The 27,307-nt window shown below is 37.1% G+C and overlaps 1 protein-coding gene across 1 annotated transcript in view; it reads left to right on the top strand.

Moving 5' to 3' along the window:
- The window catches only part of nphp4 (nephronophthisis 4), a 216,020-nt gene that overhangs the window by 61,939 nt on the left and 126,774 nt on the right, over positions 1-27,307 (top strand). The window contains exons 7-8 of the mRNA XM_088331685.1: positions 1,608-1,792; positions 3,658-3,781. Coding sequence (XP_088187811.1) covers positions 1,608-1,792; positions 3,658-3,781 — 309 coding nt within the window. The remainder of the gene's footprint in view (positions 1-1,607; positions 1,793-3,657; positions 3,782-27,307) is intronic.

Here is a 27,307-nt window from a genome sequence, read left to right as displayed (position 1 = left end):
ATTATGAAACGTTGGCATATCCATTTTGATTGCCTGAATCTATTCTACCACCATAGAGACAGGAGCTCTTAAGGGGAAAGGTAAATAATGCAGATGAGATTTTTACAAAATAATTTCTTCGTCTTTAATTATTGACCAGACCAAAGGCGTGTACTGAACCCTGTTGCTTGTTAGTAAAATGGTGAATAATCCCAGGTAATCAGTGGGACTTAATAGGAACCCGAGAAAGAAAATGTAGGGAACATGGCAGTGGATGTAAAACTTTCAAGAAAACAAGCCTTGTTTATGTAGGTTGCAGTAACACGACAAATAGGGTCTTCCTCTTGCATCTAGTAGAGACAAAAGGGAATGAAAACAAAGCAGATTTGAAATGCTAATTTGATGAAGTAAATGTGGGTGGATGTGGAGAAGCAACACTACGGGAAAAACTAATGGCAAGAAAATAATCGTGACTACAGGTAGAGTGTAGGAGTAAGAGATGTGTCGAGATCAGAAATAAATTGAAGTGCGGAGATGCAAAAGATGTAAAGAAGGCTCGGTGCAGTTCTGTGCTCTGGGGTGAAAGGTGACAGTCAGTCTATGAACATTTATTGGATAGCAGTTTGCAGATACAGTCAGGTCTTTGCTTGCGCCTCTTCACAAAACATTCTTCTTGTTATCTTAAGCATAACTTTAGAAAAGCATCGAGTTTGAGTGTTCCCTTTCTAGTTAGTGGGTGAGAAACATACCACTTTTGAAACATCAAATCTTGGATTAAAATAACATATAGGAAGTCCTAGGTGTTTTAGAATTATTTATGTATTATTATCATGATGGATTATATATTATTATTATTATTATTTAATGGCTTTTAGAAAATGTTAAAACAATGTTACAATGCACATTTCTATGGCAGTGTGACCTGTCAAAGTTTCGAATTTGAACCATTACATATAAATTATGCGATCAAACATATTCAAATATATGGGTTTATCTTTTTATTTGCATTTTCAGCCCTTTTTAAAAGAATGACTTACGTCATGCACAGGTAACTTAATTTTACACTTAAATTACCTTTTGTTTTCTACAGTTCTTGTCCCTTTTACTGTGAATGAGGGATATAATTATCCGCTAACTGACTCTGACTCTGCCTGAAGGTTTAATAAAATTTTCATCAGAGCCACAGTTTGACCTTGGAATTTTTCTCCCCCTACTAGCTTTAACATTCCTTTGCAATCTGTATTGACAGCAGGGTGCTTGCTGTATTGCCATCTTCATACTTAATGCAACGTATACTGGCCTTCGCTGAGGGCAGCTATAGACAGTCGCCGTCTGATAACCAGAGCATGGAGCTAAGGTGCACTGATAATTTACAATTAAACAAAAATCTTTAGAGAAAAATTGGTCTTGCACACATGTTCCGCTCAGTTTTATAAACAAAGGACTGAAAATTGCAGAACTAAATGTTCTCGCAACACGACAAAACAAGGCACCATCAGGTGGCGGCATGCCGTACTACCGACATCATATTGCAGGGATTTAGTCCGATGAAAAAAAACGTACTTAATAAGCAACTAATCAATTATGTAATCACTATTCACACTATACTTTTACTCCATATTTTACAGCAACAACCAAGTCAAGAAAATTCACTTAAGACGGTCATCATTCAGGAGAGAAGGCTTCATGTGGGTGTCCACAATGGCTGGTGCTTCATTGACAAACCTCAGATAATAGTCCTTGAGGCTCTGCCTTCAGGGATCAAAGGGCGAGTTGATGGCGTTTCGAAACAAAACACTCAGACCAAGTACAGGTGAGTACTCAAGAGTTTTACCTAAAATGACTGTGAGGTTTTTTTGATTGCTGAAGCACTCATTCTCTGTACGATAATTGAGAAAAAGTCAACACAACCAAATTTTTCAAAAGCTTTGTAATAAAATGATTTTCAATAGACAGAGCTGGCAAAAAGAACAGCTATCAGAAGATACAACTTTTATGCTTTTCTAATGAGCATAACGATTGTCGGAATTAGTAGAAAATCATCCAAAAATCCAATCAGTCGAAGATACATGTTAGTTGTCTTTATTCGGAAAAGACTCGTGCTATATCTGAATGCAGGATACATCTTGTGTATGACTCCTAGTCCACATACTTTTAAATCCGTTTAAACAGATGATTAAAATTTAAATGTGAATTTTTTGCAGACATGAGTTATTTGATCTTTTTAAACCTTTTATTTTTATAAATATTATTGTTTTACTCTATATAACTAATATGTGCCATGTTTTCCACACTATAAAGCACAGCAGAATATAAGGTGCACACAATAAACTTGAGCGTGTGAGTCACTAAAAAGTAATCTAAAATCAAAATATTTGAAATATTTTATTTATGATTAAATGATTGCAAACAGTTATTTTAACATACTCACCTATTTAAACATACAGCGGAAGCAAAACGGAGTTTGGTTGTGGTTTATTTAAGTTATGATTACAAAGTAAAACACAGAAAATAACTTGGTGGAGTTTATTGTTTAGCTTCCTTCACTTGCGAACCGTCAATTCATTACTCTTCAATTCTCCTAGGAGCAGCTCAGCTACCATGTTCTTCTGCGTAGTGTATAAATCAACACACAATTGCGGATGAAAACACGGAAGGTTTGGGATTTAATCCTAATTTTGGTGGGATAACTATGTTCAGCCTTCTGCAGCACAATAAATCAAATTGGCCCGTGAAGCTCTGAATCCGCGAACGTCGAAGCGCGAAGTAGCGAGGTCCCACTGTACCAGCTCCGGGAGGGGCAAACCCCCTGTGGGGGATTTGTCACGGCAAACTTTGATTCGGAACGGCAATTTAACGCCCACTACCCAAACCCCACATTCCACCAGTATTTCTCAGAAAATATATTGATGTGATTGACTTCACATGTCTTGATATTGTTTGATAATTTTCTGACATTGTAAAATATGATTCTAATCAAACGTTGAATACAATGCGAAGGGTCATTACTGAGTTGTCCAAACCAGAGTTTGCCTCATTTACAATCTATGGTGAAACTAATCCAGTCAGTTGGCAAAATCCTACAAAAATACGACAAAATTACTACAAAACTAAATATCAAATTAAGTGCTTGCAAACAGGGTTCAAATATATATGTATATATATATATATATATATATATGTCTTCATTCTGATAAGAAAAAAAAACTATAGAAATACTTTATAAATACTAATACAGTAATACTATGACACAAATATACTATTACAGAAAGGGGCATTACTTGTTCACAACAGTTTACCTCATTTGCAGATCAATCAACTTATCCAATCAGTTGGCTGTCCTATGGGCATTCTATGTAGGAAAACCAGATGGCTTTGCCGTGGTACCTCTAGTGTTAACTCGCCACCCCCCAAAAAGAGCTTTAGTAAATAACTAAACACAAACCTTGTTTGACTGCAACTCAAAGTGGGCTTACACCTAATGAGTGTGCAGACTGAATATAAAACACAAAGAGTGTTGTTTCATGGCTCACACCATATGCCAATTATTTCCCAGGGCACACTGAGCATACAAGTGTTAATCTTTATAAGCAAAACAATCAAAGGATTTGTTAATCTGTTTCATAGTTAAGATGGATCACTTGTTTCAGTTTCTTTACTATGTGTCTTTCTCGTCAGCTCAACTTCTCAGGTGCTGGGTCTTCGCAGCAACTTGGAGGTCAAACTGATCAGTCACCCAGCCATAGCCGTTGTCTTCCAGCTAGAGTACGTCTTCTCTGCTCCAATTGGCCGAGAGACAATGGTAAGCGAGCTATGAAAATGCTGAAAGTTAGAACACACTTTGGTACAATGTTTTGAAGAATATTAACAGAATTATGAACCCAAATTCATTTGCTATACACAGGTTTTATATAGATGCTTCAAATCCTTGAATTTTTTTTTTTCATGGATTGAAAAGTGTTCGAATTTTGGGCAAGGTGCTTGTAAATGTTAGATATTGTTGCCATGCTTTTCAACAAGTCTGCTTAAAAATGAAGCAGCTAATGCTTTCTTGTGGCTTTGTTTTGCCAAGTTATTTCTTGTATGGTGATTAACGACAGCTGGCATTAGTTTTTGTGGCATTGTCCTATGAAGCCTCATTGACCCCCATGGGGCACACTCAATAAGACAAGTGCATGCTGCACCTATACAGGGCACTATGAAAGGTGTATTAGTGCAAGGATTACTTATCAGTTATGGAGTTTTATTAGATAGATAGATAGATAGATAGATACTTTATTCATCCCCGAAGGGAAATTCACTTTTCCAGCAGCATCCCTAAGCTGAGAACAATCGAAAATAACTGAGAACAATCGAAAATAACACGGGAGCTGCTGGAGTGGCTGCCATTCGTGACGGCGCCGGAGAAACGATTCAATTTGAATCATGTACAAACAAACAAACAATTGAATCATGTACAAGAAACGATTCAATCTGAATCATGTACAAACAAACAAACAATTGAATCATGTACAACAAACAAACAAAATATTTATGTTTCAATAAGTGGAGTGTTATGGGCCATGCAAAAAATTAGAGTAGCATTTTCCAAGGGTCTATAGTAATGGGAAAAACTTCCTGCAACTGAAAATGTAAGCTGCATATTATTGTATTTTCTACCCCAAAATATTTACACAAGTATTGTTCAGATCCACAAATATATTTGCAATGTAAAAATCATGTGTCTTGATAAATTTAGGTAATTTTTACCCAACACCTATTTAGGAAGGGTCTCCAAAACACATTTATGCATGATTAATTAAATCGCAGATATATCTATGGCTTTGCAAAATACGTGATTCACACCAGATTTCTTCTTTTGATGGTACTTGAGAATGTAAATGGTCTGCATTTATATAGCTTTTCAAGTCAATGAAGACCTCCCAAAGTGCTTTACAATGTGCTTCACTTTTCTCTTTTACACACTAACCGATAGCAGTGTCAGCCATGCAAAGCAACTACCGACTCTCTGGGACATTAGGGATTCATTGTCCTGCCCATATAACACGAAGGAGCCGGGAATCGAACCTGTGACCTCTTGATCCCAAGACGCTGTCTTTACTTCCTGAGCTTATGCCGCACCAATTGGCCTTGAAAGTCCTTAAAAGGTGCCAGAGTTTGGCCATAAGAAAGGTGTATGAACCCTGAATACAGTTTGGCCAATTGCTACCGATAAAATGCACTATTGTTTTAAGTAGTGGGCAAAATATTCTTCATTCTAGTGAGCATTCTAAAAGCGTTGAAAAAAATGGAGATATTTTAATATTTAATAGTTGCAACAAGAGATTGTAGGTATTAATAACTTATTATTTTAAAAATAAAAAAATTATCCAGCAATTTTACAGAAGAAACACATTAACATAATTTAACATCATATTACTGGCTAATTGTAGATTGCCATATAGGGGACTTAATCTGTGTCAATGCAAAAGTTTTGATGTGATAACATTTTAAAGAAAGTTAACCTCAGAGTACTTATCAGCGAATACCGATCATTAATCTTGTTTTCGACGCGAGGACATTTTTTGCTGCTCATATACAGTGCATCCGGAAAGTATTCACAGCGCTTCACTTTTTCCACATTTTGTTATGTTACAGCCTCATTCCAAATTGTATTAATTTAATCTCTTATCTCAAAATTCTACACAAAATACTCCATTATGACAATGTGAAAAAGTTTTTTTTTTACTTTTTTTGAATTTATTAAAAATAGAAAACTAAAATCACATTTACATAAGTATTCACAGCCTTCGCCAAAATTGAGCTCAGGTGCATGTTTTTTCCACTGATCATCCTTGAGATCTTTCTACAGCTTAATTGGAGTCCACCTGCAGTAAATTCAGTTGATTGGACATGATTTGGAAAGGCAAACACCTGTCTATACAAGGTTCCACAGTTGAGTGTGCATGTCAGAGCACAAACACCAAGCATGAAGTCAAAAGGACTGTCTGTAGACCTGCGAGACAGGATTGTCTTGAGGCACAAATCTGGGGAAAGTTACAGAAAAATTTCTGCTGCTTTGAAGGTCCCAATGAGCACAGTGGCCTCCATTATTCGTAAATGGAAGATATTTGGAACCACCAGGACTCTTCTTAGAGCTAGCCGGCCTTCTAAACTGAGCAATTGGGCAAGAAGGGCCTTAGTCAGGGAGGTGACCAAGAACCCGATGGTCACTCTGTCAGAGCTCCAGCGTTCCTCTGTGGAGAGAGGAGAGCCTTCCAGAAGGACAACCATCTCTGCAGCAATCCACCAATCAGGCCTGTAGTAAAAGGAACATGGAAGCCCGTCTGGAATTTGCCAAAAAGCACCTGAATGACTCTCAGACCATGAGAAACAAAATTCTCTGGTATGATGAGACAAAGATTGAACTCTTTGGTGTGAATGCCAGGCGCCATGTTTGGAGGATACCAGGCACCGCTCATCACCAGGCCAATACCATCCCTACAGTGAAGCATGGTGGTGGCAGCATCATGCTGTGGGGATGTTTTTCAGCAGCAGGAACTGGCAGACTAGTCAGGATAGAAGGAAAAATGAATGCAGCAATATATAGAGATATCCTGGATGAAAACCTGCTCCAGAGCGCTCTTGACCTCAGGCTGGGGCGATGGTTCATTTTTCAGCAGGACAACGACCCAAAGCACACAGCCAAGATCTCAAAAGATTGGCTTCAGAACCACTCCGTGAATGTCCTGGAGTGGCCCAGCCAGAGTCCAAACTTGAAACAGAACGAACATCTCTGGAGAGATCTGAAAATGGCTGTGCACAAACGTCTCCCATCCAACCTGATTGAGCTTGAGACTTATTGCAAAGAAGAATGGGCAAAACTGCCTAAAGATAGGTGTGCTACACTTGTGGGATCATATTCAAAAACACTTGAGGCTGTATTTGCTGCCAAAAGTGGATCAACAAAGTATTAAGCAAAGGCTGTGAATTCTTATGTAAATGTGATTTCTTAGTTTTCTATTTTTAATAAATTCAAAAAAAAGTAAAAAGAAAACTTTTTCACATTGTCATAATGGAGTATTTTGTGTAAAATTTTGAGATAAGAGATTAAATTAATACAATTTGGAATGAGGCTCTAACATAACAAAATGTGGAAAAAGTTAAGCGCTGTGAATACTTTACGGATTCACTGTATGCGCTAGATTTCCAAGAGATTTCTAATTACTATATATTACAGACTATAAGGAACACCTAAAAACTCAAAATTTGCCGGAAATTTGAAAGTGCGCCTTCAAATTTTGTGTATCTATAGTCCGGAAATAGAGTAGATACATTCGGAAATGCACGATAACAACTAAATGCTTACATACAGAAACACTTTAGTGTATCAATTCACTCCAGTTGTGAAACCAGATTTCTTAATAGACAGTATTTATTATCAAATCAAAATATATTTTGTTTATTCAGCAGTAAAAGTTGTCCGATATGTATAAAATATATCAAAAAGTAAAGTGCTTCGGAATGAATACCCATCTGCATCAAAAGACTATTGAACTAGAATCGCTTCGTAAATCATATTTGTGTTCTCAAGAAATTTAGCCCTTGTAACGCATTCTACTTCCCTACTCTGGCCTTGTTAAGCCTGGATTTTTAGATGAGGTTCAAGATGGAGAGTTTATGTGGTGTGAATCCCTTAAGTGTAGGAGTGCAGTGTTGCGGGGTTTGGAGTGGGTATCTGTTGTTTATTAATCAACAGCTTCACCTGAAAGCTTACTTATGTCAATGCTTCAATTTTGCCAAAAAGCTTTGGTGTTGTCGACTTAAAGCAAAAAGCGTCACATTTCACTCTCTACCTTGAGAAGTGTGATGGGACGTTTTCTACGTCCCTATGCTATGACAAAGCTGTCACTGATGTGACATTTTTCCTGTCTCTTTATTTGTGTTTAATCTGTACTGAGCTGTGGCTTGATTCTGATTTCTTGTGGAGATTTGAATTCATGCACAGAACACAAATGACACATGCTCTGTACAAGACCAAGACGGAGGAAAATGTAGAACTATTATTTACTGTCTTCCACAGTAGAATATCACATGTTGGGTAAATAAAATAATCAATTTGTTGTTGATGGCACTTTTCTTGCATGGTTTTATAAATGTATAACTACAGTAAGACCTCTGTTATCGCGGTTAATGGGGACCAAAACCACCCGCAATAAGTAAAAATCTGCGAAGTAGCGGCGCACCTTCAAAAAGGAAAATTATTTTTAAATTATTATTATTTTATATTATTATTTTTTAGACCTGGTTAATGGGGAGCAAAACCACCCGCTAAAAGTGAAAATCTGCTACGTATTAGCGACGCCCCTTCAAAAAAAAAATTTAAAAAAAAAATCTCATCTCATTATTGCACCGCTTATCCTTATTAGGGTGACACCGCGTCCTCCGAACTCGCTCCGTTGCGCGGCCTGGGAGTGACCTCAGCCGACTAAATCCAAAGTGTCAATATTTTATTTAATCACCATGATTTTGCAGAACGGTCAAAATGTCAAAGCTGGGGGTAATTTGAGATCTTGTGCTTCTCCACTTCTGTTTCAGGATGCCCCATATATGTTTTATGGTGTTTAGACCTGGAGACATGCTTGGCCAGTCCATCCCATTTACCCTTTAGCGCTTTAAGAAAAGCCGTGTCATCTTAGAGGTGTGTTTGGGGTCATTTTTGGCTGGAACACTGCCCTGCAACCCAGTTTCTGGAGGAAGGGGATCGCAATCCGCTCCAGTTTTTCATAGTACATGAGTTTGTTGCTCCATTTGCACTAATGCAGCCCAAAACCATGACAATTCCACTACCATGCTTGACTTTGGGCACGACACTGTTGGGTCCAAATTAAGGGCAAACCCCGTGTGGCCGTTCATCAGATGTAAAAAGGAGTTCAGGCAGCGACAATGTACATTTTCTTGCCGTTGCAACGGGGAGAAAGGATGGAGGAATACTGAGGATGTATTCTCGGCTCCACAGTCGTTCTCCTCCCTCTTCCCCGCCCCAGCTACCTTTCATTTAGTACAAGTATACGTCATAGTTGGGTGGGCTTTAGACTGACGCGTCATAGTTGGGTGGGCATTTAGACTAAAACAGCAAAGGATATATGGACAGCGAATAATAGAAGAATGTTCAGAGAAATACACAAAATATATATATAGAACATTCTTAAGCAACTTCACACACAAACATATTTGTACTCCTCACCTGGTTGCTTCTCACCATCTGAGTGAAGTAAATTAATCATTGTCTCATTGGACCAGAGGAGATTTTTCCAGTGAGCCATGGCCTTTGTTATCCTCAGCAAACCTTTGTCGGGCTTTCTTGTGGACAGCCTTCAACTTCTTTCTGCGGAGACAGCTAGCTATACAGACCAATTTGATGAAGTGCGCAGCATCTGGTCTGAGTACTTACAAGCTGACCTCCCCACCTCTTCAATCTCTGCAGCAATGGATTGCATTTTGCATATGACACTTTGCATGTTCACTCTGCTTCTTTTGACGTCCAACATGAGTGTTGTGAGTGAATCCTGATTTTTTTTAAATGCTGGAGGATCTTGGTCACTGTACTCCAATTTAAGCATCTTGTAGCCTTGACCAGCCTTATGTTTTGGCACAATTCTTTTTACAGTTCCCAGAGAGTTCCTTGCCATGGTTTTCCATATTAGGAGTTTCATTCACCAGTATGACAGTGTGTGAGAGCTACATTACAAATCAAATACACCTACTCCCTATTCACACTTGAGACCTAGTAAGTGTTACAAGGCACGTGGGATTTTGGAGGGAGAATGACTAGTAGTGCTTTGTTTGGGCATTTGGGGGTGTAGTGTCATTGGGGTGTAATTATTTTTGTTGCCGCGGCTTTAGCTATTGATGGCTATATTTTGAGTTTTTTAAGAATTAAAATAAACTTACACTGGTATATAAACTTTACACAGACTTTTTTTTCATTGACGTTTCTTCACTGTTTTTCTATTAAACATTATTATAAAATTTGCAGAAATGTACTCACTGTTGTGAGTGACATACTATACAACTAGACATCAATTCTGCACAATCTTAAAACTTGTTTGGAAAGTAAGGGTTTTTAAAGGCAACACAGTAGATTCTTTAAAATAATGGTAAACTGGCGGAGCCATTGAAGCAGGAGAGAGCGTCAGCTCACATAACTTGTCCCGACATGCATTTGTCTGCGATAGAAGAGTGTGTGTGTGATTAAAAGTGTAGTTTACTTGTTTTAGAGAGGCACGCTCAGTTGGAGACTGATAAATTAGCTCTTAATATAACATTAGTTCATAAATCAAGAATGTCTGTTTTTTTGAGAGAAAGCATAGTAAACACGCTGAAGCTAAAGTACAAGTGATGAGCTCTTAAAACAGTGTTTTTCAATCTTTTGAGCCAGGGCACGGTTTTTTACATTGGAAAAAGTTTTGCGGCACACCACTAACCAAAAATGTTATAAAACCACACTGAACAGTGGGTTTAATTACAATATAATTTACAATACCCCCAGTTTTTACAGCAGAGACACTTGACAATGACATAATATTTGCAGAAAATGATTCATAAATGTTTTATAAAATTTTAAATTTTAAAATGTGACATTGGATAATTTCTCACGGCACACCTGACGATCTCTCACGGCACACTAGTGTGTCGCGGCACAGTGGTTGAAAATCACTGTCTTGAAACACAAGTTTGTCAATCTGGCTTTAAAACAGGAGTGCCCACACATTTCAATTTGGGGGGCCCCATTTATATTCTGTTGCACCTTCGAGTTAATTTAAGTCATGTTGGTTATATTCCCATTTGTTTTGTAAAACATTTCAGTGAGTTTAAGTTTTTGATGTACCTTTTTGTGAGTTGCTGCAAAGCCCAATTTTATCTCTTGCACTGTTTGTTTTTGCTTTAAGTGAATTATCAGTCATGTTAGTTTTGTTGCAATTCTAATACATTACTGTAAAAGGTTTCAGAAAGCTATTAAAGTTTTATTTGAATGTAAAGCAATTATTCTTTGTTTCTTTTTGCATTATTAAAATAATTATTGCGCTAATTTTTATGGTTATACAGCAAATGAAGATCAGCTCCAAATATTGGTTATTTGGCTCCTCTCAATACTAATAATTGTATCGGTATCTGCCCTGAAAAACCCATATCGGTCGATCACTAGTATAAACTTTTATTTATTTATCCATTGAATATACCATTATAAATTAAAGAACAAACCATATTTACAGGCTCAAGCATTTGTTCAACAAATAAAAATACTTTATAAACGTGTTTTACTGTGTTATCAAATTCAATTTAAAAAAATATATATAATTTCTGTATTGCTTCTATGGATTCAGGACACTTATCCGCTTTTTTAACCTTAAATTATATTTAGTGGCCATCATCTGGATGTTATAGGAAAACGAAAAAGGTGGCGTACAAATGTATTTACCTTCCTTCGACAACTTAGCATAGAAAGGCTCTTCTGCCTTTCTGGCCCAACCACAGTTACTTTTGAGAGTTTTGTTAACCAGAGAAACTCAAACTTGAAAAAGATTTGTGCATTTGTGATGTAGTTTCGTCAAGCTGTTTTACGTACGTGTACAACTTAGACTGCAACAGGCAGGAAAGGGGCGGGGTGATTGTTTAGCCAATCAGAATGCAAAACACAACGCTTGAAAATCCCCTAAGTAGTGAAGCCGCCAAAAGTAAACCGTGATACAGCGATGGATTACTGTAGATCAAAAACAATCAGCGAATGTTAACCCAAATTTGAAAAAAATGTAGTTCATGGCTTTTAAAATTGTCTGAGTCCTTTACAGAAGAAACTTAAAAACCTCCACCTGCTTTTGAACCTTGATCACTTCTCGGGTGAGGTTGAGGGATATACTGAATATTTTTCAAGTGGATCATCCTTTTTACCTCCATTGTTAAAGCAGCTGAACAGCACTGTGGTTCAAAGTTCTGCAAACCCTTTAGTAGATAACTGGTAAAGGATGCCCTCAAGCTGAAAAAGGCTTTGCCCTTTTTGCCTCCTGGAACTCATGAGGCAGCCGGCTGCACAATTTCCTCTTGGATTTATTATTCAACTCTTATACATTGTTACGAGTTGAGTATTGATTACAATTTCCAAAATAGTATCCAAAATGGGCTTCCTCCGTTAAAAAAAGCTACAATTGCTTGTGACATGCTCAAATGCCACAATTAACTCATGAAGAACTATTTTGTGACCCAGCACATGCTTTGACTAATTCAAATTCAACTCTTAAATTCCTAAATTCCATTCCACAAATTTGTAGTTGAGAAATAGTAGTTTTCAAAATGAAGGATTAATTAAATATATTTGATTTATTGCTAACCCTTACATTGAATGGTTTCTTGTGGTCATTTTTTTTTATTAGGCAGACTTTCAAAAGTGGGCACCTCATTAGTTTAGTTTCCATTGTATGAGTAAAATAAAATACAACTAAATAAAAAAATCAATATCATAATATAAAGTTGGCTAAATTTGTTTTTCTTTCACTTCTTGTTTTGTCAATTTGCTGATGGAAATACTGATTTGTTCAAAAGCACACACACTGATTGCTGTGATGCAATACTCATGTTTTATTTAAAGAAAACCCATTAAAACAACACTTAAATGTGAGATCAAGCAAAACTCTGCTCCAAATGTTATACACACAAATAGAAATATCTAGGTAAAAATAATAAAGATGAGAAACCAAATGAGTATTCAAGGACATTCTGGAAAATGAAAACTTCCTTTAAAACTAAATCACCCTCTTTAAAGTAAAAAATAGGACAACTAGTAAATAATGGATCTTATGTTTACAACTGCTTCAACATTTTTGCTTTATATGAAATAGTATTTAAAGCTGTTTTGGAATACACTGAATCAACCATATGGACACACCAACTTTGTAAACCAGAGAAACGTGTCTCAGCATGTCAGTTTGTGATATGGTCCTATCTTCACTTTTAGAACAATTCAAATTTTGTTATTAAAAATATGAACTGACCTTAACTTCATTTTATTGTTCTAAATTACATTAATCATACAGTTTTATGTGCTCCTTATGCCTATCCAAGTTGAAATTACTTAAAAATCGCTGGCCACACAGTAAACCACAGAAAACATGCACGATACATAAACTCATATATACTTGAAGTTAGCCAAGTGACATTTGTAAAATTATCCAACATCAAGTAGATACATCACTTCTTTAACCAGTCATTTTGCACTGTTACCTACATTTTTTGTCTTTTACATTCTAAAAAAAAGTTATGACATATAATATTAAGCCCCACATTAATTTCAAATACCAAATGCTTCTATTTCTATAATAAATTTGAAGGCCATTAACTGTCATTAAATTTGTCAAAGTTTAACTGGGCTGGACTTGAAATACTTAACACCTGGGTAATAAGTTATTTTCTTATTTCAAATTAAGTTTCAAACATACATTTCTTTCAACATACATACATTTTCGCTCTGCTCACAAAAAGCTGTTATTGATTCATCAATGAACTCGGGTAGACAATGAGTCAGATTCAGTGACATGGCTAGCGGCAGAGTTTTTTAAAAGTGTTGTTCCACAACTTTTCCTCAAGGGTGACATATAATCTTGTTCAGACTTTAATTGGCTAGCTAAATATACTCGCAAAGTGTGGTTGGTGGTGTGTTTATAACTGTCTCTAAAATATGAGCAATATGTTCTTGGATGTGAATGTAAACTCTTTAGATGTGCATTGATTGCGGGGACCCTGCAGGTCTTCATGATGTTTGCTGAGTGAAAGACTTCCGCACTAACATGCTCATTAAAGTAACCTGTTTACTTTTACGATTCTCTGCTACACCCAGAAGCCTTCTTTGTCCCGATTTTCTTTCAGCGATCCATTGAAAACCCCTCTCATCTCAATGTTGTCGCCCTCATTATATAAAAAAGTATCCTGTATTTGTCTCTTGTGAAATGTCACATGAATGTTAATTAAATGTTAATCAAACAGCTTAAGAGAGCTAATGTCATAAGGATTTGGACGGTTATATTTAGTTGATTTGTGGGTCGTTCCTAGGCAGTGAATCCAACCTCAAGGCAATTTTTCCCCCTGTTCTTTCATCACGAAGAAAATCTGACTTACAACCAAGATAAGTTTATATATATATATATATATATATATATATATATATATATATATATATGTGTGTATCTTTATGTTTCTATATCTATGTCGCAGAGACAATATTTCGACTGCCTAATTAGAATGAATGTCAGCGCTCACCCTACTGAGGAGAACATGAATCTTCCCCCGTGATAGGCCCAGAGTGAGTCGTACCCTGCCACAGCCTGCCAGCAGTGCCATCTCTCTCCTGATGGATGCGTCCCCCTCCAAGCTTCACAGACCGTGCCGATAATGTTTACACATGGAATGGCTGCTTCGTGGATGGTCACCTCACGTCGAGGTCGCACTCACGCTCTGGTGGGTTTCAAATCCCGAGCTGGAAGATAGCGGCAGCCGTGCAAAGTGGCTAGTGGCGGTTTGGAACCATTGGAGGCTCCAACATCTGTCGAAAAATCGGTTTACCCTGTTAATTGACAATCTGCTATCCCTTGTGCGGTTTTAAAGCAAAGAACATAGGAGGCCTCTCGGTGCCACTTTCCTCCTATTTTGAGTGCTGAACTAACTACTTGTGAATTTACTCGACCAAACCCCCCTGCAATTGTAGCTTGTGTCTATCATCTTCATAGTTCCAGAAGCTCACTAGAGTACATTTAAATTGTTGCCTCGGCATTTCCACAGCAAATGGGACCCCAGTGTACTTTGTGTAAGTTCAACCTCAGATTTAGAGTAACCCTTTTGCACTATTGCTGTAATGACTCACTTCAATTAGACGAGTATAAGAAAACTCGGAGCAGGTGAAGACAAATGACCAACAATAAAAGCAACAGGCATTCTGTACAACGCAGCTGGTAGGAAAGCAAAAATGTATGACAGACACACACTCAACATCAAACCAGTGGCAAGCTTCAGCCTCACTTTTAGTGCTGTTGTGGTCCTAAATGGTCTGCATTTATATAGCGGTTTTCAAGTCAATACAATGTTTTACAATGTTCTTCACACTTTTCACTTTTACACACTAACTAACCGATAGCAGTGTCAGCCATGCAAGGCAACTACCTGCTATCAGGGGCATTAGGATTCAGTGTCTTGGCGAAGGACACCGAGGAGCCGGGAATCGAACCTGCGACCTCTTGATCCCAAGATGAGCTCCTGAGCTAATGGCACCCGAAATAAAATATTTTCCCTTAAAGTTTCCGCCCGGGGACAACTACGTGGTGCATGTACAGTGTTTTTGGTATTTTGTATTGTTGTTGGTAGTGTATAAAACGGGGGTTAGGAACCAATAGCTCGCAATCTATATAAGGGTCTTTTCATGAGTACATATGGCTCGGAGATATAATAGAACCCGCGCAATAATTTGATTTAAAGCTGATTGTCACACATGTGAAGCAGAGACATTTCTGAATACTCAATGATTTCAGTCAAGTGTATATAGGACTAAAAACTAGTTCAGTCCATTGACCAACAGTATGCCATTGCCAACAGTCAGGTACTGATCAATGGTACTATTAGAGCGTGGTTTCAAACCACAGTCGGTGTGAGACAAGGCTACATTCTCTCTCCAGCTTTATTCAACATTTTCCTGGAAAGTATCATGTACAAAAGAACTTTGCTTGCACCTTGTTTTGAAACCATTATTCATCAACTCATCAAACGTCACAAAGTGAGATAAAGTGTGCTGAAGAATCAAAATGTTTCTGCTTTTATGGCTCTTTGGGTCAAAAGGTTCCCGACCCCTGGTATAGAATGATAATTGAGACCAAGAGCTTGTGGTGACCCCTACACTTTACTAGTGTTTAATTTGAAAATTATGTTTTAGGCCTAGGGTGGGAAAACTTAAACTTTGTCGCTGAAAAAGACAGTGTGTAAAATCGATTGCCTCTGGTACAAAACACTTAATTCAGTAGAAAAACTAACATTAATTTGAATCATGGAGAAAAATAAATGAACTATAATATCAATGTTATCTTTTATAAATATTTTAGGTCAAGAAATTTTGATTTATTTTTTTACTTTGGAGAATCCATATTTAGCCGCCATGTTTTTTTTTCTGGCATCTTGCTGCTACGCTGTGCTCACTTGGCACTGGTTTTCGTTTGCATTAGACAATGCAGTGCCATCTGATAGTCAAATATTAAACACTGGGTCTTTAATTTAAAACAATATAAACCATCATTTAAATGTTTGACGAAAGCAAATTTTGAAGGATACTTTTTTTTTTGATTAATAAAAAAGTGTGGCTTTTCTTGGAAAACACAACAATGTCAGGATGACCCCAAACTTGATTAGTAGTGTAAATACTCAAATTGTTGGATACATTTGTATGCAATTATAGTTGTTTTGGGTTTATATATTTTTTCTCACCAGATTTCAGCTTTTACGTGTTATGTCAGTATTCAACATTACACAACACATTTACTAGTACAATTGTACCAACATGACACAGGACATAAACAGCCCTTCGGATGGTCTTGGGCAACATCAGCAATCTACAACCTCTTATATGGCTACTTAAGTGAAGAGGACAAGTAACTTTAAAGAATTACAGCTACATTATTTGTTTTCATGTCAAAAACTGTATAATGTAAGCATTAGTTGGACATGCCATCTTGTCGGTTTGCACGTCACTAGCATAAAAAAAGGAATTCTTTTTTTTAGATTTTTAAGATTCTTTGCCACGTGTGTTTTATTTTGTTTTCACTAAATGTGAAGTGTTTTATACCGCTTTGACAAGATTTGGAGTTCGACCCTTGTTAGACCGACGTTCGAATGGACGAGAATGCTCATAAAGGAGAACTCTCTTCAGTTGCTTTGTATTTTTGCGTTGCCCAATTCAAAGTTTATTTAACCCCTGGAGGCAGCTTTTTGCTGAATCCAGATCATGGCCTAAGAGGGCAGCATCGTGTTGCTTTTAAATGAGCCCTCTTTTCATGGCGCGTCTATTCATTGAAAGTCAAATGATAGATCTTGGAAAACACAGCATTTACATCAATATGGGGCGGCAGTAGCTCAGGAGGTAGAGCGCTCGTCTTGGGATCAAGGGATCCCAGTTCGAATCCCGGCTTGTCCGTGTTACATGTTGAAGTGTCTTTGGGTAAGACACCGAACCCCTAATACCCCCAATAAGCAGGTTAGCGTCTTACATGGCTGCAATACAAGGCCGCTATTGGGAAATGTGGAGCACATTGTAAAGCACTTTGGGAAGTCATTTACTTTAAAAGCGCTATATAAATGCAGATCATTTCATTTCATATCTCGACAGATGAACATGTGTTATATTAAATCTACATAAACTGCTTCAAAAAAGAGATAATATATGGCAGTGATGGCTTACTGTAAATTTAGAACTATAAACAATGAGGTTTTGTATGTACATAAAAGCACACACGCGTACTCATCCACTGGTGCATTTGTGAAGCATGGGCACACCAGCATACTAGAGACTGCATACGTTTACAAAACACATGTAATCGAATGGTAAATGATGTCTCGTGAAATCCTTCATGTGGTGATTCTTTCAAAAATAGTTGTCAAACACACATCTTCACAACTAATAGTTATATATGTGAAAAATATTTTATTGTATAGCCAACCTAAAGGTTTCAGAAAAAATGTAATGTTGCAAAAAAAAGTATTTTTTAACAAAGCTAGTTTTCCACACTCTTTGCTTCAAAATAGACACATTTGCTGAAAAAAACATTTGCCCTCACTGATGATTAAATAAGGTATAAAAATTTAGTCCGTGTAATAACAACCATTACACCATCCCTGATTTAAAACCTACATGGGAGCAAGACAAAAACTCAAAAACCTCAGCATGAGGAAAATAAAGAAACCAGAACTTTTTTTGTAGGACGACAAGCAAATACCTGAACTTGGTTTCCTCCAATTCTTTGGCAAGGTTACATTTCTCATGTATCTTAAGTCTTTTAAGATTTTGTCATTTTATTTATACTTTGTTTGTTTGGAGTAATACAAAAGTAATTGAAAGTAATCAAGTTACGTTACTTCAATATGATAGTGTTTGGATTAAACTACTGATTACATTTTTCAACGGTTATTTAGTAACTGCATCGGATTACATTTTCAAAGTAACCCTGCCTACCTTTTAAAAGCGTAATGGTAATTGTTGATAAGGTCTGTTCATTTTACAGAGTATTTTTCATTTTATTTTATATTTCAAGAAAGTCCCAAAACCTTTTGCCAAGACATGCATATTTTAATGAAATGGAAACATAAATCACGTTTTGCAAAAGTATCACTTGGAGGCAGTGATGGAAGGCAAAGTTCTAATCTTTCCAGCACAGTATAGCATGCTAGGTTTATTTGGCCTACTCATGCTGATGGATACAAATTTGAAAGGTTTAGTGCTCTTAAGTTAATGATCTCAGCACGTGTCTTCTCCCTCCCTCGAAGGCTTCTCATTGTAGATAGTCTAAGTACAGTTGTAGGGGTTCAGGGCTGGCGCCTGCTGCATGCTCCTGAGCTGAAATAATGACTTGAAGAAGCCAACAGATATGCGCTTACTGTAATAACTGTCAGGCCAAGTCTCCCAAGAGTACTCACTTCCCCTTTAATTAAAGATTAATTCTCGCTGTGCTCTAGGAAAAATCTTTGTAGTGTCATGTCTTGTAATTTCTTCCTGCACAAAGCAACATAAATAGTTGCTTTAAAATAAAACCTGTAGCTATCTCTGACCCTGAATAGCTTTATTTCAGCATTTGTGGGGTTACTTTATTTTTGCTTTTGGGTGAATATTGCATTTTTTGTGATTCCATTGCTTCCTTCCATTTTCAGGGATAATAACGTTTCTGTCTTGTGAGACTCAGAATTCTCAGTCTGTCGCCATTGGGTGATTTTTTTTTTTCAATTTTCTTCATTGTCCTATATGTAAACCCATATGTTTGATGATTTCACCTCAGGTGACAGACAAGGTCTTCATTTCCAGACTACCAAATGTTTGAAGCATAACTTTTGCTAGCCTATAAATGCTGGAGCATTGTAAGTTGCATCAGCTAGCAGGGTTGATGGATTCATCTCTTTGCAAATGTTTTGCCTGTTGGAGCAATTATGAGTGCTCTGGCGTTGCCTGTTATTGTTTTTAGTTCAACTTTATGAGAAATGTTTGCTGCTTCCCTGTTTTTTGCCAAAGGCTGTTGTTCCTTTCCGATCCTTGCACAAGTGCACTATTATATTTCAATTCTGTTTTCTTTGCTGAGTATTTCATCTCTGATATGTTTGGAATAAAAAACATGTTTTGCCTTAGGAAATGGAATAAGAATATAATTATTTGTCATATAATTTGCTTGTGGTTTGTAAAGAATCTCGAGTGACGAATCATGACCAACTTGGGTGCCGAGGTGCTTAACTTGTTTGGGTTGGTCATGGTCAAGTTTTTTCCTTTTTCTTTTCTTTTTTGTGCATGTGTTTGTCCTGCTGTCGGTCACCCCTCTCAATATGACCAGGGTAGATGGATGGATTGTAAAGAATGGTAGTGGCGATTACGGTTCAATCTCTACATCTCTGCCTATTTTCTCTTTCACCCATGTAGTTCAAGTCTCAATACCCAACATCTCAATTTGTTTTGGCACCAGAATGAATATTCTCAAAGAGAAAAGGTGGTTTACAGTCAAGCTTAAATTTGTCTAAGCAGTGGTCCTAGACCAATTTCAGCTGATCTGTCATTAACATTTTTGAGCTTTGTTTTTCAGACTAGAGATGTGTCGTCGAGATTTTTTATTTTTGTTCCAATACAATTTTTAAAGACATATTCTTTCCGATACTAATCTGACATAAATATTTTTTTCTTTGTTCTTTCTTAAAGGAATCATGCATATATTGGAATGATTGAAAGATAATGCATACTCTGTATAGTAGTCCGGATAAAGAGGTTGGCGTTGTCACATTATGTTTGTCTATTTCCAACTGCATCGAGTGATAACTCAAACTAGTTAAAGTAACCTCTGCTTAGTCCCCCATGAGAGAGTGCTTGTTTAGTTTTTCTGTACTGCTGTTTGACTATCAATTTGTTGTCTTGAAAGCAATCCTCCAGCCGAGCAGTCATGTTGACGGTTTGATTTATGGAGGCACAAAAACTTGTCGAAATCTCAAAAATGCATGATGCAGCTGGGTGGAATTATGACAACTACGTGGTGCATGTACAGTGTTTTTGGTATCAGATACTTTAGAATTGGATTGGGCTTTTCTAAGTTCGTGGGTAATTTTTCAAAATGCATCCAGAATTTCAAATGTTTCTTTGGATGGTCAATTAAAAATGTATCTTTCAACATCTCAACCTGGATGAATATCAAAGTATCAGGTGAAACCCATAATACCCTTGCCTTCCTGTTTAATCATTTTGAATCTTTCCTGTATGGGGATTACAAGATTTTGAGGAAATGGTGATGTATTTTTGAATGGTCCTTACAAAAGCAGCTGGTAACTGCGTTAGTGTCATCTTTGGTGTTAACTCTTCGCAACACAGCATGGAAATTTTGGTTTCAGTGTTCTGCCCGTGAGCGTGACTCCTTTGTCTGTCCAAGGCCACATGCGGTTCTGTCTCATTTTGGGTTTAATTGTGGTGTTGTGGTGTTTTTTCACAGCTCTCTTACTGAACATGTCTCAAAATTCATGATGTTTTTATTTCATTTTAAGACTACAAGCAACTCTGGGTAATGGGGCATTTGAATGTATTGAGTGGTTGTGTTTTACCTTGTTTTTTGTTGTGTTGTGTGGCTGTTTGCCATTGATTGTAAAGGAGGCTGCCCTGTGTGCTTCAGTGAAGAAGTCAATATTTAAATATCCACCTAAAACTAACACAAAATCACCAATTGTAGGAGTCTGTAGTTCTTTGACTGTAACATTTGCGCTAAGTGTTAATTAAACATAACTTGCTGCAACAGTGATGGGTTTGTTGTGAGGAACTTTGTCCAGGAAGCAGTCCAAGTAAGCAGGTGTGCTCATGCAATTTAATTGAAAAAACACAAAGGAGCATTTGAATCTCCAGCTAACTGATACAAATGATCCATTAAGAACACACGCAACTAAATACAAGCAAACTAACAGAACAACTAGTAAGACACAGTTCTCGGTTGACAAACTACATAACATAAACATAAAACAATACCAAATCATGACAGTTTGTTTACTTTTCATTTTTGTAATGCGGATTACAAGAAGCTTTAGAATCCCGAAAAGCACTAGGTTAAACATGTATACTTAGATAGAAAAAAAAGTCACGCTGGAGTATGGGTCAACAAATCCGTGCCCATGTAGGTCAAGTAGTATTCACAAATATTTTGTAGTGTCTTAAATGTTTGCATTGTTTCTTGTTCCTAAAACAACATCCCAATTTGCAATAAAAGGTACAGGGAGCAGGATTTACTAACATTTGCGATGCTGAGGACTACTTTTTTGGTACCCTTTCCATTAATCAATAACACTGTTTCTAAATTTATTGTACAATGGTTTTTGTGATATTATTAGGCACCTGGCATATGTAATTAATATACTAATTAAAAAAGTACAAGATGATGTATGTAACAATGTTCTATACTTTGTATGACTAAGACTCACAAAACGACTATATCCTTTTATGCTGTTTTAACCCTCGTATTATGTACATTTTGATATTTTTCTGTATTTTTAACCAACGAGGAAGCATTGAAAAGTAAACACTTGGGAGCTCAGATTTCCTCCGGGTTGTGAAAACATGCAGATGTTCAAAAAAAGCATTGTGTTGTGATGTATATGTTATTGCCTTTGCAAGCCAACCACTTATTATCCACAAAACATGGTATGTCCATTATTTGAACTTATAGGCATCCGTTAAAATTCATAATCTTGGATATATCATAAACCTGGTTTAGTTCATGGGAATTTGGTATTTTTCTATTCAGTGCCATGGAGTCCATTTTATGTAAAGTAAAATTTTGTGTTGAGTGTTCACACTAGAGGTAAGATTGGGCCTAAAACAAATCCTTCCCGACTCCACCAGGCTCGTGGGTATCGAAGCCAGAACCAGCCCTAGCCTGACAAATTAACTTGATGTGAGTGACTGATCCCGATGCAAACCCAAATTGTCCTCTTTTGTTTGTGAGAACATTTGTCTCTCGCTTAGTTTTTAAAAAAAAATGATCCACCCTTAATTGTTCTTGGTTCATTTTTCTTTGTGGTAGATCCGCGCACGCGATGGATTCCGTCCCCCTCTTGCGCAACGCAGCCTGCCAACGGTGACGCGCCGAGCCAGGTACGCAGGATATGTTGCGCAAAAGGAAGACTTAATCCACTGTGCAGAACCTCCATAAAGGAAAATAAACTAATAACTACTACAGACCAGCTAGTGGCGCCAAAGCCATAAAAATAGTGGGTTGCAAGTAAAATAGGCTGGTCAAAATATGACATTTATTGAAGAAAAGATTTTGGGGGGGAGAAATACATAAAGAATATATATGTATGGATAAGGTATGACACCACTGAATGCTTTGAGTGGTTGAAAGTCAGAAAATATTCATAATTGACTGAGTTAACACAGATCAAGTTAGTGTCCAAATAATGTACACTGACATGAATTGTGTAAGGTTTTTGGGGTCTGATGCCATTGGACATTTTAAGTGGTTGGAAGTAAAAATATATTCATAATGACTGAGTTATCAGACTTTCAAGTTTACGTCCAAATAATGTGCAAAAACGCATGCCACGAGGCGGACACACCCAATCGTGTACTTACAGGCATTGATCATTTCACTATTTCTTATGTCGGGTAGAAATCTAATTTGACCAACTTAAATCACATTCTGCAAATCTTTTAGATTTTCTGTACTGCAGGCCACCCAAGAGTTCTTTGGACACCAAGTTTGTCAACCCTAATGCAGCGTAACAACCCTTTAGCATCGAAGCAAGACTACTAACAGGGGTTGGGAAGCTTTTTGACTCAGAGAGCCATGATTGCAAAACATTAAGTGAGAGCCACACTGCATATTTTAAGACATGGACCGTTTGCGCGTGGATTACTGGCCTGCATGTGAATTTCACCTCATTTTTGAATGAAACTCTTATCCTTGTTTACTGGAAACCAAAGCTAAAGAGCCCCAGTGAGATCCCCTTTATCCTGTTGTTTCATACTCCAAGCTTTCCGAGGTATATGGAGTTCATATGTAGATCATATTGTTTCCAACTATGAAAAAAATAGACATGTAAACGAAGAGCGGATTTGTGCCGTCATGAGATTTTTTTTCCCCAAAGGGATTTTTTCCTCTTTTCTCCTATAGTCAATTCCATTCCGTGTAGCTAAACTGCTTTTAAAAGACCCATCCAGATGGTCTTGAACACATTATTCCTTTCTTGATCTATGTCATGGATGTACATGTCATGCATTTTTAAGAGATATAGCAATGGTGTGAAAATGTTTAGATTAACTCCCCTCCCTTCCTCTCCTCTTCATATTCTCTCTCACATTGTCAATGCAAGTGTTGAACATGAAGCTATTCTCTCATTCTGATGATCGGTATGCTGAACGTGTGGGATAAGTGCAGGACAGATAAAAGCTCTCTCTCCAATGCTGTAGGCATCCATGTAGGAAGGCCCGCCGATTAGTGCTTTGTCTCTCTCATTCTCTTAGAGCTCAGCCAGGGTTTCGGCCCCCAAATACCTCCTACGCAGCACCATATTCATTGAATAATACAAGAAGAATGTTCGCTCGTGTGCTAGACAGTCGCATTGCTCTTGCTTCCTTATCTGTTGTGCTTGAAAAATGTGCGACGCAGTGGAACACTTTGGGATCTTTACCATTACATTTTCTAACAGGATCATTCAAAACGGGGATGTCAAACTCTTTGGCTCTGGGGCTGGATCCAGACTTTCTGTTCTGAGGCAGGGCGGATCAGTAAAATAATGTCAACTCAAAATGTTTTGCCATGTTTTTGAGTATTATGCTTTATAATTTAGCCTACATTAGTAACCTATCCTACATATTATAATCACGCATGACAGTGATATTTTTTTAAACACTACACATTTGTTCACAAACAATGGGGAAACATGTTTTAATGTTTGGCATTGAATATGTTGACTGACTTATTTTAATGGTCCAGTGAAAGCAGTTTTACACCTGAACCAACTCACCATGCTATTCAAACTAAACACTGCCTTCTTGCAGCCAATGAGCATTTGGTTTGCATTTATTTAAAAACCATAACTTTTGATAAAAATGACCTACAGACTTGTTTCTTTTTTGACATTCTCAGAAATGTATGGTAGCTCAGAATAAATTAACTAAAGGGCCAAATTAGGTTCGCGGCACGTATGTTTGACATGGCTCATTCAAAACAATTAATAGTAATAACGACAATCACAATGTATTATCACTAATGAAATAAGTAAGCAAACCATCAAATGATATTTCAAAATGTTCTTTATATTGTCGGACATTTTGCCTTGTTAAGAATTACTTTATTTAACCATTTCCAAACTCCCAATTTACGAAATAACAAAGATAACACTGATAACCATAATAACAATAAGAGTACAATTGTGCACAATGTGAAGGTAAAACTTCTGAAAAACGTGTCAAGTTAAGTTAATAAATAGTGAACTCATATTTTCAGGTATTTTTCTTTGTCTATTGGCAGATTATTTTGCTCTCTTTATTTATGATTTTTTCCATTGAATATGTTTTTCTTATTTCCAGTTTTCCTGAAATTAATAATGGTAATAACAATAATAAGGGCCTTTAGACACTGACAATTAAATGTGTACAATCCTAAAACTTAATAATTAAAGACGGGGGTGTCCTTAAAAAGTTGAGAGTAGAATATTTTCTCTATTAAGTATGTGTGAACATTGCCCAATTGAGTTCAAAGAGCCTTTATCAATTTTACCACTGTGCCTATCTGCTTTTATCTCACTTTCTGTAATGCTGTTCTACGTTGGGGAGAAAGGAGGACTGGTAGGACAGGGCCTTTTGCTTGTCATTGCAGTTTTATGTTCCGCTGTTGTTAAACCTACACTGAAACGACCCAACCTTGATCCAGAAAGCTTATGTAATTATAGACCTGTGTCAAACCTACCGTTTCGTTCTAAAGTACTTGAAAAAGTTGTGGCACAGCAGCTGAATTATTTTATATCCGAGAACAATCTTTTTGAATCTATGCAATCAGGATTCAGGGCTACCCATTCTACTGAGACAGCCCTGATTAAGGTGACCAATGATTTTGTACTGGCAATGGACTGCAGCGCTTCATCACTTACGTTAGTGCTGCCTTTGACACTGTGGACCATAATATATCTGTGTATTATTTGCCCTCATGTAGGTTTTAGATCAGGGGATGGTGTCATAATAGTCTGTGGGTTGCAATAATCTGTGGTCTGTGCAGCCCTTTGAGACGCTGTGATTAAGGGCTATACAAATAAACATGACTTGACTTGACATGTTAGTGTAGCATGAAAGTGAAAAATAAAATGCCTGTTTCAAATACAGCACAAACGTCAACATAAAACTCCCCCTAAAAAAAGTATAAGAATTAATACACTATTAGATATAATTTAGTTAAATACGATTACTAATACAAGAACCTTACGATGTGCAATGTGCAATATTTTGCATCACGTATATCATACTCTGCCCCCAAAAGTAATTTAACAATAGAAAGCCTTTCCCATTGAGTGAGTGCCGTGGCCTGCATTTTTATGTTTGCTCTTCTTGTTTTGCTACTTGGGGGTCAAACTATTGTCTGAGGCGAACATTTTCTTCATAGGAATTGAATATTGATCCCAAATTCACTGCTGTGTGAAGCACGAGCGTCTCATCAGATGTAAACAGACTGAAAAACAGCTTGGAAATCATTGGAATCATTCTCTCGCCTTGAAATAAAGAGAAAACCTTCTCCACAGTTTCCATGGAGACCCTGGAGTGTTTATGTAATGGTCTTAACAGTAACAAGGGAAAAAAGGGGTGACTATTGTCATTTTTTGATAATCACTTTAATAGGTTTTGTGTCATCCTGCTAATTAACAATTAAATGTAATTGCCTTCCTTTGTGACGCCTTTCATTTATATGTGGGCATGGAGGTTAATTATTAGGAAAATAAGAAAAACACAAAATTGTATGTATGTCTATTTTTTTCCATGGTTAACTTGCTTGTTTTCGGTTCTTTAAAAATTATACCGTACATATTGAGGAAGGGGGGGGGGGGGGTAGATCAGGTGATACAAGTCAAAAGTGATTGGATATTGTTTAAGAATGGACGTATCATGGCGCACGGATCCCTTCAGGGTTGTTGGGGAACCACTTCCTGTTGGGTGTCTTCGGTAAGTACAGCCTGGCTGCGTCCAATCCTCTCCAGGCCATCTTTTTTTTGGGGTAGGGGTTTGCTGCTCCACATGACACAGAAAGTATTGGATTCTATGGTTACCAGTAGTAGGAAAATCTCTTTATCTGACTCAGATACAGCACCTTTGTGATTTGGTCGCTGTGTTTTTTGGTGTACAGCGTTATCCAACATTTCAGAGTTGAGCTGCACCTCGATAATGATGGGCAGCGGCATTTGTGTGACATTAGTGATACTAGATCCTAAATCACTGGGGAAAAACGACTTTGTTCCAAAATGTTGTGTATCACCTTGTACAGTTTTCATTACATAACTTTCATATTTTTATTGAAATATGAACTTTGTGGTGATTACATTACATCATGTCCTTTGCTTTAATAAAATAGACACACATTTTAGGGCTTTGTTAATATGTTTTACTCAAGATGGCTGAATTTCCTTAAAGGGGCAGTGTGTATTATTTAGCAGCTCTTAGTTGAGAAGAAAGGTTCACCCTCTAAAAAGAAACTATACTGATTTAAGAATACATGAACTATCATACAAGCATGCATTTTTAATGCACTGGTAGGTGAATAAATTGACTTTTATATTACATGCTATAAGCCTTAACCCAGAGGGAGCTGACATTATTGTCTGACATATTCCTGCCTCTGGTGCCCCCAAAAAAAACAATCTCACAAAACGCTCTACAAAGAAAAATAAGTGAAAACAGGTGCTTTTTGGTCACTTTGAGTCTCAGTAGTTTGTATTCATTGTTGTACTTTTTAGCACTCATTGTCACACCACACAATACAGCGACATCTTGTGGTGAAATAGTACACACTGTTCTTTCAACTCTGTTAATATGAATGGAAATACAGTAATCCCTCGG

Source organism: Urocampus carinirostris, chromosome 3 (genome assembly GCF_059441175.1).
Source record: "Urocampus carinirostris isolate Australia breed hairy pipefish chromosome 3, RoL_Ucar_1.0, whole genome shotgun sequence".
NCBI lineage: Eukaryota > Metazoa > Chordata > Actinopteri > Syngnathiformes > Syngnathidae > Urocampus > Urocampus carinirostris.
Note: the sequence above shows the minus strand (reverse complement) of the source record. Positions and strands in the feature narration are given on the sequence as shown.